The 15,680-nt window shown below is 38.9% G+C and overlaps 1 protein-coding gene across 1 annotated transcript in view; it reads left to right on the top strand.

The window, feature by feature from the left end:
* The window catches only part of USH2A (usherin), a 983,289-nt gene that overhangs the window by 635,054 nt on the left and 332,555 nt on the right, over window positions 1-15,680 (top strand). The window contains exons 40-41 of the mRNA XM_060396021.1: window positions 11,206-11,356; window positions 11,966-12,108. Of these exons, the coding sequence (XP_060252004.1) occupies window positions 11,206-11,356; window positions 11,966-12,108 (294 nt within the window). The remainder of the gene's footprint in view (window positions 1-11,205; window positions 11,357-11,965; window positions 12,109-15,680) is intronic.

Genomic DNA, 15,680 nt, shown 5'->3' with positions numbered 1-15,680 from the left:
ATTCATGGTCTGGCTATACGGTCAGATGAATGCAGTGTGTATTAAACACAGCTATCCAATATACCCATCTCAGAAAAATCTCAGACAGTCATTCTGACCTGAAATTTAGTATTCAGGCTTGCCATCCTTCTTTCTCCCTCTGCACCCCCACCTCTGTTATTGAATTCATTCATTTCCTACCAGCTTCTGCCTTGATTGCTGGGCTCAAGCCACAATGCCTTCAAGGCTCAGGCCCAGCTTGCCCTTATCTTGGGGCTGCCTGAGATGTGTGTCCCCCAGTTGTTTGCAAATCCCTGCTCAAATACAGTCTCCCCCACTACCTTACATAAAATGTCAGCTTTTCCCCTGCCTCCTCCCTCAGCACTCCCAATCCCTTATATTAGAAATATTTCTTGGTTACTAAAATGTTTTCATCACATACACACAAAAGGTAACTGTGAGGTGATGGGTGTGTTAATTAACTCGTTTGTGATAATCACTTCACAATGTATACATCTATGAAATCATCACATCATTACACTTTAAATATACAGTTTTACTTGTCAATTATACCTCGATGAAGCTGGGGGAGGGAAAAGAACTACTCATAAAAAGTGGGGGGAAAATAGAATCATTTCTTTTTTGTGTCTTTTGTCTCTCTCTCCTTAAAAAAAACTGATTTAATCAATTTAACTTAATGTATTTCCAGAGCATAGGATACTTCCTTGCTTATAAGTAGACATTTGTCAATTTTTGTTTCTTTATATAAATTATATGTAACTTCTTCTATGGTATCTCAGATGGTAAAGAATCCACCTGCAATGCAAGAGACCCGGGTCTGATTCCTGGGTCAGGAAGATCCCTAGAGAAGGAAATGGCAACCCATCCCAATATTCTTGCCTAGGAAATCTCACAGACAGAGTAGCCTGGCAGGTTATAGCCCGTGAGGTCACAAAGAGTTGGACATGACTGAGCAACTATCACTTTTTTTCATGTCCTATCTTACATAATAACTATGTAAAATAATGTTAAATTTATATATTTTATATACTTACACAGTATATTGTATAAAAATATTAAATGTCTATTTTTAATATACACTTGCATATATTTAATTGCATACTAATGTTTCTAATGCTACATACTTGCATTATTATGTATTGTATGTACAGTCATGCTTAACTATACACATACATGAAATATTCATTCTGTTGGAGATACTGGGAAATGAATCATTCATACCTTACTATCAGTTCAGTTAAGCTCAGTCACTCAGTTGTGTCTGACTCTTTGGGACGCCATGAACTGCAGCATGCCAGGCCTCCCTGTCCATCACCAACTCCCAGAATCCTCTCAAACTCATGTCCATCGAGTCGGTGATGCCATCCAGCCATCTCATCCTCTGTCGTCCCCTTCTCCTCCTGCCCCCAATCCCTCCCAGCATCAGAGTCGTTTCCAATGAGTCAACTGTTCGCATGAGGTGGCCAAAGTATTGGAGTTTCAGCTTCAACATCAGTCCTTCCAATGAACACTCAGGACTGATCTTCTTTAGGATGGACTGGTTGGATCTCCTTGCAGGCCAAGGGACTCTCAAGAGTCTTCTCCAATACCACAGTTCAAAAGCATCAATTCTTTGGTGCTCAGCATTATTCACAGTCCATTACTATTGGAGTAAATAAATACAAGTTTCTGGAAAGCAGTTTGTCAGCTTATATCTGAAATGGTAGTACCATTCGTCCCTATTGACACAATAATTCTGAAAAACAAAACTGAAGGTGCATTTATTAGGATACTTGGAATATTATTTATAATATCAAAAATGATGTTGTTCTACATCAACACCAGCTTTAAGTGAATGTTCTACATTTGTAGAAATACTATATGCAATTATTTTGAAACATTATGTTACTAAAACTATTTAATGTCATAGAAATTTTCACTATATATTATAAAGCAAAGTTTACAAAATAACATATTAGAAACGTTGAGCATAATACTTTTTAATTATATGTGGAATAAGAAGAAAGACAGGAATCTTCAATAGTATAAAAGTGGCCATTTCTAGGTAGTGTCAGTATGGATAGCGTCATTTTCTTTGTTTGGTAATTTTAAAATTTTCTATCATGAACATATTTTATAGTTAGAAAAATACATGCTTTTAAAAGGGGTCATGTTTAGTTCTGCAAGAACTAGTCATTTTCTTTAATCATTTTTGGTGAGCAATAAATGGCAACCCACTCCAGTATTCCTTCCTGGAAAATTCCAGGGATGAGGGAGCCCCGAGAGCTACAGTCCATGGGGTTGAAAGAGTCAGACACGACTGAGCACACACAGACGGGCAGACAGACAGAGTTCTCAAGATTTGTTAAGCGCTCTAAAGTTTACCAACAAAAATGAAAAACAGATCTCTGTTCTCAAATAGTTTATATTACCATTACTTTTGTGTACTATGGGGGAAACGAGGACTACTGGTTAAAAATGCCTGAAGTTCTGTCCCTAATGGTAATACCAGCTTTTTCTCAGGGACTCCTAGAGAAGGTCCCTAAGAGTTCAGTGTCGTTAGCAGGAACAACCATATGTACCCATTGCCCAAGGTTGTCCCTGTTTCAAGCCTGCTCCAGCTCAGTGCATCCATGTTGGTTATTTATAGTACCCTGTTTTATTCTCAGAAGGTCCTGATATAGACAAAAGAGTATATTCACCATAAGTTTTGTAGAAATAATATATTTTTAGCTCTACCTCAGGGTCTTCCCAGGTGGCACTAGTAAAGTAGTAAAAAAAAAAAAAAACCACCTCCCAATGTGGGGTACACAGAAGACATGGGTTCAATCCCTGGGTCAGGAAGATCCCCTAGAAGACGAAACGGCAGCCCACTCCAGTATTCTTGCCTGGAGAATCCCATGGATAAAGGATTACTGGCGGGCTACTGTCCACAAGGTTGCAGAGAGTTTGACGTGACTGAATACCCAGGCTCCCTATCTCAGAAACAGCTAACCAACAAGAGTAATAATGTAATGGGGCAACTTAGGAAGCAACTATTTTCCTATAACTGGTAATGAATAGATGGGCACTTGAATACCACTTTTCTGGGATGTTTTAGGCAAGAATCCTTTATTTAATAGAAAGTTAGACTTCATAGTTAGTTGTCCTCCAAATTTAAAATGCGTTGACCATTCTGTGGTCACTTCCATGACCTACCTGTAGATAAGACATGATATTTAAAAATTTATTTCTTGTACTAATGTAAAGACCTCTCTGTGTTGCATTTTACTGAATTTCTGGCTTTAACTCATTCTTGAGAACTAGCAGATTTGTACTAGCAGTTCTATGTGAGGTTCCTTGTAGGTAATAAGGAGATGCTGTGATAAAGAAGACCAGAAAAGTATTGTTTAAGAATATGACTTGGACAGAAAGTAAATCTGATCTTTACAAGAACTAATCTATTTAATATTGTAAATGGTTTTCTTTCATATTTACTTAATGTGTTCAATATTTATTCTCTATTATAAATCACCTACTAGAACAGGCTGTTTTGTGGTGTAAAATTAAGAGCACTGTCCTTGAACTTAACCAGTCCCTGTTTAAATCCTCACACTGCCAGTAACCAGTTTCGTGATTTGAGATAAAATATGAAACCTGTGAGCCTCAGATGCTTCATCTATACTTTAGAGAGATAATGCTACAATTTCATCATGTAATTCCAAGGATTAGAAATAATTGTGTTAAAGAGCCTGGCACACAGTATGTGTTCCAAAAGTTAGCTCTTACGAGAGACTCTGGCGAACATTAAATCTGGTTTAACCTACTTGTCACTGTTTAATGCTGCTCTATTTGTACATCCTTGTGCTCAAGGTTGACTGTCCATTTGTTAGCACATCTGCATATTCCTCATAATTAATATCTTTTTTAATGACATATGGTTTAGTGACTGGAAATGGAGTCTTGCCTTCTGTTTTCAATTTGTTTATGACTCAACGACTCAATAGATGTGTCTGAACTTTAATTTTCCATTCTGGAAACTAGAATTTAAAATCCTTGCTCATATGTAGCTATTTCAGAAAATGAGAGGAAAATGTGTACTCTGAGGATTTTGACTATGTGCCAGGCTATTCAGCAGTGCAACAGGACGCATAGAGATGAAAGGCCATGGTTTCCCTCATGCTAACAGGGAGACCTAAATGAGGATGCCAACAATCAAGTCTTTGAAATCAGAAAGTAGTTTGGGCTGGGATGAAGTCAGATTTCAAGTGAAACTACTAGGAAGCGTGACATCTGCTTGGAGTGAGCGTGGGCAGAGATGGTGCAAGTCTTGGGCCCTGGAATTAGCCTGAGGACAGAATGGCTCCACGTGACTGCCTAACAAAGCCCTGTGACCCTGTCTGTTCCTCTGAAGCCCAAGGTCCTGCGCATATTTGGTTGTGAACTTCTAATTCTAAAGCTCCTAAAGCACTTCCACCTCTTTTAGGTGCACATTCTGTGCTGTTTGAGTCATGTCTGTCTTTTACGTAAGTATTTGGTGCTCTAAACTCCCTTCCTATTTATTCTGCTTTTCCCTGCTCTCAGCAGAGAACCATGTGCAGAGTGGCATTCAGTATCTTTTATTACAGGTTTGAATTTAATACCAAATACTGCAGACTTCTTTGACATCTTAATGTAGAATCTGTATTTCCAGCATTTGAAATGTATACACATATACCCCAAAGTCATACTGTAGTAGTAACGTCGGTGGACTATCCTGAGACATTGGTGCCCCTGCAAAGCCCATTGAATTTGTTTTCTCCCCACAGGTTTCCTCTTTGGGTGGGTCACTATAGCTTCAGCAGTCACTGGCCATGTGAAAATAAAGCTTCTGGTTCTGCTTTTCAGAGCTCCTCCTCAAGAGTTCTATAAATCTGTATGGAGCAAATGTTTGGGGCATTTTGTTTGTTAAAGGGGGCATTTACACATGTACATCATTTAAAAGTTTAATAAAATCAGACATTCAAAAGATTATACCAACCAAGCTAGTCCAGTCTGTGATTTAATTTATTGCTTCATGTTCTGTATGCATTTTGCCTTCCAAAAGAGGTTGAATTTGAAATTTTACTAAGAACGCTTTTGCTTAAATTTATAGATTGGGCTAGCTCTCTTATCCAGTTGCCGTGCAGAATTAGTATTTACTGGACAAGATGTGTTGATTCAGGAGGTTGTCTGTGGAGTGCTTGCCTCGTGAGGGTCATATTAAACTTGAGAGAAGCTTTTTGAGCAACATAGCATCTTGGAGACAATATATCAAGCTGATAGATACACGGCTCTTGTGTTAAGAAACCAGGAATGGAATTATGGCTGGTTCCCAGTTATTGCTTTGATGCTAAGGACCCTCAGAGGAATAGGCCTAGGATAAAAGGGGTTAACCAGAGGAGAAAAAAAGGTTTCCAGCACTCAGTGTTACTGAAAGCAGGTAGAATGAATAGTTCTATGTCAATAATTCAAGATGATCACTTTGTTAGGAAATATTTGGGGATTCTATATATAATCAGAGTGTGACCAGTTTAATGGAGCACATTTTCTTGTTATCACTCAAAAGAGAATCCACGATACATTATTATTATTATTATTATTATGGAGCATCTTTTGGGCATTTTTTCCTTCCCTGACAGCACTGTAAAGCAGTTCCTAACACTTGAAGGATATTTTGGTGTAAATATTTAAAACTCTAATAATTTTTCATGCTGATGACTTATCAGAGCTGTCTTCTTCAGAATTTGGATCATCAGTGATATTATACTCCTTGACAGAAAAATTAGACAAAAAAAAACAACCAAACAAGGGGCGTGGTTTTATGTTATACATTATATGAAATCTGCACAATATTTTATGCCCAAGCTCTTTTGATATGTGTGCATTTTTATACATCAATGAAAGAATATACATCAAATAAGAAATCATCATTATTATAACTGTGTTCAAAGATAAAATATCACTTTAAAAGTCTTTAACAACAAATGTCCCTCAAGCCAAAGATTTATAGTTAAGTTACTGAGTATCTGGCTGTGGACAGCCAGCCATCTTCTTGCATTTCCTAGGTATGTCCCCATTCCACCCCTGAAAAAACTACTTCGTACCATTCTTTCCCCTCTGTTCAAGCACCCAGTTCATCTTTATACTTTGGCACTGGGTGGATGCATTTGCTTTTATTTTGCTCACTGGAAAATGGACACCATCAGAAGAGATCTTTGCTGTGTTCCCATCACCAGAGCTATTGATCTCTGCATCTGCAGCCTGGGTCTTTGTTCACTTCTGCACAGTGGTGGGCTGTCCTTGCTCTATTCCACAGCCCATGTCCACTGGCTCTCAACTCACTTGTCATATACCCTGTTTCACCTTTCTCTGACTCACATACAAGGACCTGGTGATTAATTATTCTTCTTTCGCCTACATTATCATCTCCCTCGATCTCTTCTGGATCATCCCACAAAGCATGTAAATGCTGCAACTTCTTCCAGTATTTAAAAACCTTCCTCTGATACCAGAAGCTTCTCTAAGTTTGCCCCATTTTCTTCTCCCTTTAGAACACAATCCCGCAGAAGTCTTCTAGGCTCCTTGTATCAGCTCATTCTCCTCTCAGTTTTCCTCAGTCAGACTACAACACCCACCACTGCCCTATGTCTGTTCTTAGCAAGGTCATGTCGAATTGGCCAAATGCAAAGCTTAATTCTTGGTCTTTTCCTTTCTTAAACTCAGTACATTTGATGGAATCGATCCGTCCTTCCTTTCAGAGACACTGTCTCTACTTGGCTCCCAGGGTGCACTTTCTCTTAACTTCTCCCTTATTTTACTGATCCCTCCTGTAAGTAAATCTCCTTTATTGCAGAGGCCCACCTACCCGCCTCAAGATTTTGGTGCATCCCAAGCCTCAGTGCTCAGATCTCTTCTCCACTCACTCTATCTGCACTCAACCCCTTGCTGATTTCAAGTCTCAGCTGTGGAATACCACATAGACGTTGATCCACAATTCCTATCTAGACTCATGTCAGTGACTTCGTTCTTGGTATAGCACTGAAGTTATGAAGTAAACTTCTAAAATGTATCATAGACAAAAGAACTCTTGAATATTCTCCACATCCCATTTCTCCTCTCAGGTGCCATTCACCTGGATGCTTGGGCCAAACACGTGGCATCATCTTTCACTCCCTTATTGTCTACCAGCACCACATGCCACACTCAACTGATCCGTAAAATATGCCGCCACCTCGACTGCTGGCATCTGAACCTAATCTGCTGTCATCTGCTAGCCCTGGATGACTGCAGTGGGTAACCTCCCTGTTTCCAGCCTTGCCCTCACACATCACTGGCTTAGCACAGAATGGCCTTTATTTGTTTAGAATCAGCATGTGTCCTTGATGAAAAACCCTGTCATAGCTCCCAACACTATTTACAATGGAATCCAAAGTCCTTACTGTGACTTCTAAGGTGTGGCCCTCAGTTCAGTTTAGTTGCTCAGTCGTGTCCGACTCTTTGCGACCCCATGAATCACAGCACACCAGGCCCCCCTGTCCATCACCAACCCCCGGAGTTCACCCAAACTTATGTCCATAAAGTCGGTGATGCCATCCAGCCATCTCATCCTCTGTCGTCCCCTTCTCCTGCCCCCAATCCCTCCCAGCATCAGGGTCTTTTCCAATGAGTCAACTCTTCGCATCAGGTGGCCAAAGTATTGGGGTTTCAGCTTCAGTATCAGTCCTTCCAATGAACACCCAGGACTGATCTCCTTTAGGATGGACTGGTTGGATCTCCTTGCAGTCCAAGGGACTCTCAAGAGTCTTCTCCAACACCACAGTTCAAAAGCATCAATTCTTCAGAGCTCAGCTTTCTTCACAGTCCAACTCTCACATCCATACATGACCACAGGAAAAACTATAGCCTTGACTAGATGGACCTTTCTTGGCAAAGTAATGTCTCTGCTTTTTAATATGCTGTCTAGGGTGGTCATAACTTTCCTTCCAAGGAGTAAGCATCTTTTAATTTCATCGCTGCAATCACCATCTGCAGTGATTTTGGAGCCCCAAAAAATAAAGTCGGACACTGTTTCCACTCTTTCCCCATCTATCTGCCATGAAGTGATGGGACCAGATGCCATGATCTTAGTTTTCTGAATGTTAAGCTTTAAGCCAACTTTTTCACTCTCCTCTTTCACTTTCATCAAGAGGCTTTTTAGTTCCTCTTCACTTTCTACCATAAGGGTAGTGTCATCTGCATATCTGAGGTTATTGATATTTCTCCCGGCAATCTTCATTCCAGCTTGTGCTTCTTCCAGCCTAGTGTTTTTCATGATGTACTCTGCATATAAGTTAAATAAGCAGGGTGACAATATACAGCCTTGACGGACTCCTTTTCCTATTTGGAACCAGTCTGTTGTTCCATGTCCAGTTCTAACTGTTGCTTCCTGACCTGCCTATAGGCTTCTCAAGAGGCAGGTCAGGTGGTCTGTATTCCCATCTCTTTCAAAATTTTCCACAGTTTATTGTGGTCCACACAGTCAAAGGCTTTGGCATAGTCAATAAAGCAGAAATAGATTTTTTTTTTTTTTTTGGAACTCTCTTGCTTTTTTGATGATCCAGCAGATGTTGGCAATTTGATCTCTGGTTCCTCTGCCTTTTCTAAAACCAGCTTGAACATCAGGAAGTTCACAGTTCACGTATTGCTGAAGCCTGGCTTGCAGAATTTTGAGCATTATTTTACTAGCATGTGAGATGAGTGCAATTGTGCAGTAGTTTGAGCATTCTTTGGCATTGCCTTTCTTAGGGATTGGAATGAAAACTGACCTTTTCTAGTCCTATAGCCACTGCTGAGTTTTCCAAATCTGCTAGCATATTGACTACAGCACTTTCACAGTGTCATCTTTCAGGGTTTGAAATAGCTCAACTAGAATTCCGTCACCTCCACTAGCTTTGTTCATAGTGATGCTTTCTAAGGCCCACTTGACTTCACATTCCAGGATGTCTGGCTCTAGGTGAGTGATCACACCATCATGATTATCTGGGTCATGAAGCTCTTTTTTGTACAGTTCTTCTGTGTATTCTTGCCACCTCTTCTTAATATCTTCTGCTTCTGTTAGGTCCATACCATTTCTGTCCTTTATTGAGCCCATCTTTGCATGAAATGTTCCCTTGGTATCTCTAATTTTCTTGAAGAGATCTCTAGTCTTTCCCATTCTATTGCTTTCCTCTATTTCTTTCCACTGATTGCTGAGGAAGGCTTTCTTATCTCTCCTTGCTATTCTTTGGAACTCTGCATTCAGATGCTTGTATCTCTCCTTTTCTCCTTTGCCCTACGAAGGCTCTAAGGGCTCTAGGTGCTGCCTCTCTCTCCAGCTTCCCCTCCACTTCCTTTCTTTCCTTAGTCTGATTCAGCAACACTGGCCTTTCTGACGATTCCTTACACACCATCTGCACTTTCCCTTCCTCTCTGCCTTTGCCATGACTGCTCCCTGCCTGGATTGCTATCCCCCCAGACATTCGCATGACTTATATCACTAAGGTCTTTGTTCTAGTGTCACCTGATGACATTTTCTTCCTATGGCTCTCCTGTCTAATCTGAATTACTGTGTGCCAACTAAAACCCACACTCCTTTTGACTTTCTCACCACGCACTGTGTTTTACTCTTCACCTAGTGCCACCTGGTAGGATCTGTGGCTTCTGTTTGTTCATCACTGGCTTCCTCTGTTTGCATAAGTTCCATAGGGTCAGGGGCCATGTCTATTGGACTCAGTGTTGTTAACCCTCCATACAAAGAACACTACCTTTCGCAGAACAGAGGCTCAATAAGTGTTTACTGAATAAATTAGTGAATTATTGATGAACTCTTACAACAGACTGATGAGACATGGATTCTACTTCTTCTCTTCTCATCACTGCCATTCATTCGCTTCATAGTTCATAAGCCAGCTCTCCCAAATTGGAGAGTACATAAAAGTCAGACACCATATCAGGTTATGTGTAAATGGAAGCTAAAAATGAACCCTGATAGTTGTTTTCATCATTTTGATTCCTTATCCTCCTTCAGCAATGGCTTTGAGTAATCCTTAGTTATTAAGAATTTATATTACAGTAATCAGAATGTCCCCCAAAATTGCATTGTAGTAGTACTTAAATTATGCTAAGGGAAGTTCAGACTAGTCCAATATAATAATAACAATAGCTAACAATTAATAATTACCAGGACCTCAAAAAAGGTGATTTATTTACATTTCTTTGATCTTCACAACCATCCTGAAAGGGCAAAGTGTTACCCCCATTTGAAAGACAAGAAACATAAGCTCAGAGTTGTTTGGTGATTTTCCCAAAGGCATTGAGCTGTGCTTGATTTGCTTTAGAGTTTCTGACAAGCTTTGGAACACACTCTGTAATGATAGGTTCATTCAAGTTGTACCTATTGGAAAAATTAATAACCAGAGTCTTCTTGTTTGTTTTTTAATTTTTAATAAAGTAAGCTTCACTTATTTCTGTTAGGCCTTCTAGAACTATCCAGATAGATTTCCCTGATAGGTTTTATCAAGCTGGTATCCTCAATTCAGGAATAATTTGCCAGGTTCAACTAGACTAGAAAATGTCTGTGTCCCAACTTGTAACATATTTGAATAAAGGCAGCATCACTGTGAGAAGGGGCAATTGACCGTATACAACACGTAGAGAAAGAAGGTTAGTTTTTACATTTTCATAAATAAGAATTAAGACTGAAATGTGCTACTTTCATTGTAGAAAAATAAAATGTTTAATAAACCTTCCTCAGAAAAAAAACCTGATTGTCTTTGTGATCATGGTATGATTAAAGAGACAATGGTGACATCAGTGGAAGAAATAAAAGATCTGGACTCCTTCACTGTTCAACTGCTTGATTGTTGAGCAGAGCTAAATTTAAAAAGGTATTTTAATATTTGCTTCACTAAATCCCCTCCATGTTTTCAATTAGAGAAACAGAAGTACAGGTGCGGATGTGCTGTGTGTTCATGTGTCTTGCTCTTTGGGGGCTGGCTTTTAAGATGGAAATATTCATGGAATCGTGTTGAAATGAACAATGAGGAAGTACAGTAGTTCAGGAATGAAAATGTTAAATTAAATGGACCATGTTTAACATTGTTGTTGATCCTGAGGAACAGTTTTTCCAGTATATGGAGCATTTCGATTCCATCCAGCATATGTTCACCACAGTTTTCTCTGCTCTAATTCATCTGTGTTTTTCGACAGCTCCAGATGGTGTGCTGCCTCCGAGGCTTTCATCTGCCACTCCAACCAGTCTTCAGGTTGTCTGGTCTACACCAGCTCGGAACAACGCCCCCGGCTCTCCCAGATACCAACTCCAGATGAGGCCTGGCCACTCCACCCATGGGTTTCTAGAGTGAGCATTCTACTTGTCCATCCTTGTGTCATCTGGGTTATACAGTTTAGCCATTAGTTCACTTTACCTTAACTTTGTTGTAACAATAGGTAGGTCAGTTCTCATTTGCAACAAATAAAGGCCCTCTTTTAAAAGATCCAGTAAACACACACACACAAAAACACCCAAGCAGTACCCTAGGAGATAATTATTTGCTTTGCCAAAGTATCTATTTTTAACTTATAGAGGCTTAAAATAAGATTCCTTCAGCCTTTTCATGAACACATGTATATGCCAAAAACAAACATATACCAGAACCCCACAAAAACTGCTGCCTAATTATGGCTACAAAATTATAATACTTATTCTACAAATTCCATGTGGCATCAGTCTCAAGACTAGAATTTACTCCATATTGATAAAATTGCCATTTCATATAAATGGAATTATACAAACCCTTAGCCAAATAGCTACTTATTTTAAAAGAGATATCATGCAATGACAGAAAACTGCAGAACTGAGAGGCACATTGACATCCCCTGAAAATCCTTTACAATAAGATTTTACTTTTGTTAAAATTTCTTTGACTGTCTCAGCCCTCCTAATTTTAGGATTTCATTCCTCATACAGGCTATTTTCCAATCCTTCTGCATCATTAAACTATGAAGTGAGAGATCTCCAACCATACACGGAGTACGAATTTCGGTTGGTTGCCTCCAATGGATTTGGCAGTGCCCATAGCTCTTGGATTCCGTTCATCACCGCAGAGGACAGTAAGTGGTCTGAAAAACACACAGCTGAATATATTCTGCCTTAGCACATCTTAAAGTCTTTATGTTTTTCCAAAACAAAGAAATAAGCCTCCGGTATTCGCTTGATATCGAGTGACAATAATCTTTTCCAGGACCAGGGTGGTCAGAGTCTCCAGAAAGAAGAAAAATGTGGGTTTGGAGGGTTGGAGAGTTAGGCCTACTGACAGGAAGACATAATTCACAGTAAATTATGATATGGCCCCATGCAGTCCTTCAGGGTAAATCCAGGTGTCCTGAAAGGAAAATGATATCCTCGTCTATTCTATGACCAAGTATTGCAAGTGTTCTCTGCAGAAGAACATGAAATATGGACCCTACTTCCTAAGGATGCTTAGAGGTCATTATAGATTGAGATTGTCTTATTCAACCAATACAGGGAATTTTCTAGATTTTTATGGAAGACTTATATTTGCAAATATATATATATATTTTTTTTTTACTAGGTTATATAGAGAAAAGAAATACATGGTTATCATATTGAGTTTTATACAAATTGCCTCTTGAAAAAGCATATATATGGAAGTATAACTTTTTAGAAAAGTTAGAAATTAAATCAAGCTATACAGAGTGAAGGAGGACACTGTATCTTTGAACAATGAGGTTTTTAGGGTTAATCTTGTCAAGTCTTTTAATCAGAAGCTTCTCAGAAGATGTTGCTCTGTTGGCCAATTGCCATTCTAGCTCTATATTCAATCAGGACCCAAGTGACTTTCAAAAGGCTGGATATTAATCTCAAAAGGCACAGTATATGAAACAATATCAATTGTATATGAGATAGATTCTTTTATATCTACAATATCCTTAATTATATTAGTTTAGTGAGAATAAGACCTTAAATGAGATAGAATCAGAACTATCTGCCTTCCTTAATGCTTACTTAAAAAAAAAACCACACACACACACACACACACACACACACAAGCAATAATATATAATACTTCCTTCATTTCTCCCAAATTGTAATTACTCCCAGGGAACAGGCTAGGTACGTCACAAGGACACATCCAGGCATTTCATCTCAAGGGTACCATTTAGTAAATTATCAGCACGGTGCAGTAAACGACACCCACGGTCCAAAAAGCATCAGTGCACCAACTCAACGTGCCTACACCTCTTTTAGTGAGAACATTACATGCACTCTGGCAGATCTGACAATATGAACACCAACTGTATACAGATGTCTGAACCAGAGAGCTCACAACCAAACTAGATTTCTGAAGAAACATTTCTTTTTTAAATCAGCTGAAAAAAATATTTTTACTATCCTTAGATAGCGCATTCTTGATGGAGGTTAACTAAAAATAATTTTTTGCCCACCACAGAGGTGATGACACCACAGAACTCCACACTAGAAGAGGAGAGAAATGACTCCTTTTTGGCACCCACCATTTCTGTTTCGATAAATTCTGTTCCGATAGAGAGGGGACAGCACTTGTATTTCCTCCGTGGTGATCATTATTGAATAGGCGCCAGATTCTCCTACCTACAGGCAGGAAGTTAGCTCATAAAGTCCCAGACACTGTAAAGGCCCAGTTAGAACAGCGCCCTCTGTTGAGCAAACTTCTCCCCTGCCTCATCTTACCATGAAACAGGTTTTACAGGCAGGTTTTACAGTGTTTAGAATTTTCATGCACAGAGACTTGGCCATCTCTGTGGCTTTTAGGGCCTGCGACCAAAGTGAATAGTGTTACCCTTCATCTTCCTTCATTAAGAATTAGTAACAGTTGATTGTATAGCAGGTCCTAACTCATGAAACCCAGTCATCATTTTCACTGAAATACTTTCTCTGAAACCATGACCTGTTTCCTCTTCTGCTTCACCTGTGACGTCACATCCACCAGCAAAGGACTAAAGGCTGGCCCGTTTGCCCCTCTAGGTTAACTTACTAGTGCATGCTCACCCCCAAGGTATAATGACAGTGTCCTGTGTATTTTGGGTGTCGGTGGAGATGGATACCATCTCTGAAAGGATGTGCAATTGAGTTGACAAAGACTGAGGGATTGGCACTTGGCTCAAGCAGTTTTTCTGTCAAGGCTTCAAAGCCTTGATTATAAAACCACCCATGCTGACAGCTCCATGCCGGGATCACACTTCATACTTGGTCCTAACCAGCACCTCCCATTCAGCAAAGTGCAATTTCCAGTGTAGAAATTCTACATATCAGCTTATGGAATGAAACAGAGAAGTCATCTCATACCCACATTTAAAGTTCATACTATCAGTAGGGACCTTTCCACATCAGCCAAAGCCCCCAAACTTTCCAGTGCCAAAAAAAGGTCACCAGTAGCAACATTTTTCATATGATACTGTGATGGTGTGATTTCATCAAGCCTGTTATACAGCTGAAAGCAGACAGAGAAACCTAAGCAGAAAATGACCTAGAGCTAGAGAAACAAATGCTTACATGCTAAAAGAGGTTCTCAGAGATGGAGAAAGGGGTGTGAGGAATTTTAATAGATTTTTTTTTCAAATAATTTGTCATTTACATCAGTGGGCCACCAATATCCAATTCCATGCATTTTTAAAAATCTAGTGTGTTTATGCCAAATAATAATAATGCACATTTCCTATGAATATTTTAAATGCAGTTAAACTTGTGTTAATAAAAGATGTTTGTTCCAGCCAACTTGGTCAGTATAGTGTTCGACTATTTGTAACCAGATAAATACAAACAACGCATGATTTTTTTTTTAACATGCTGCTGGCTATCTAAGTACCCAACATGCCTGCAGTCTACAAAAATGCATTAAGATTGGGATAAATTTAGAAGCATGGGATTAATAACATGAAGACACTTACCTATCAGCTGAAACTTTTTGATATCTATTAATAAGAAATAGCCATCTCTTCTGATTGTATTATTTATCTCTCTCTCTCGAGTATCTAAAATTGTTTCCTGTGCAGTATAGGCTGTAAAAATGGAAGTTGGCTGCATGCCTTCTGCCTACAAAAATGTAGGAAGACTTTTGTAAAATATAAGATAACTCACTTTTCTTTAAAAATATAGATTCCCTAGACTAGTAAAATTCAGCTTTCTCCTAGGGTTTCTTGGCTACCAAGATCAAAATATGAAATATATCTTTTTTTGAGTCATTTTAATAATGAACTTGTATACACAATTAGGTCAATCTGATGAAAATGAGATTCTTTTCTAAAAATCACTTATCTACCTCTAAAACAAAACAAAACAGAAAAGACAAATTTCTTCCAGAGTGACCATTTAGTTGTCATATATTTTTTAAAGACTAAAAATTGAATGACTTTGCTAAATTTATAGTTTAAAACTCCACATATATATTTGTAACCATCCATCTAAGATGCATTATTGAGTGAAATTTGTGCAATTTGGCTATTCTATAGATTTACTTAGATGATTTTTTCATGTGTTCATTATTTTCCTAACAGACTCATTGTTCATTATCTTTGACTGAAATCCGCTAAAAAATAGAAAGATATATCTTATTACCAACACAGTGAGATTTTCAGTGCTATTAACATACTGTATCTACTTATTATATTAGTTCTTATTGTTG

This window comes from Ovis aries, chromosome 12 (assembly GCF_016772045.2).
Source record: "Ovis aries strain OAR_USU_Benz2616 breed Rambouillet chromosome 12, ARS-UI_Ramb_v3.0, whole genome shotgun sequence".
Lineage (NCBI taxonomy): Eukaryota > Metazoa > Chordata > Mammalia > Artiodactyla > Bovidae > Ovis > Ovis aries.
Note: the sequence above shows the minus strand (reverse complement) of the source record. Positions and strands in the feature narration are given on the sequence as shown.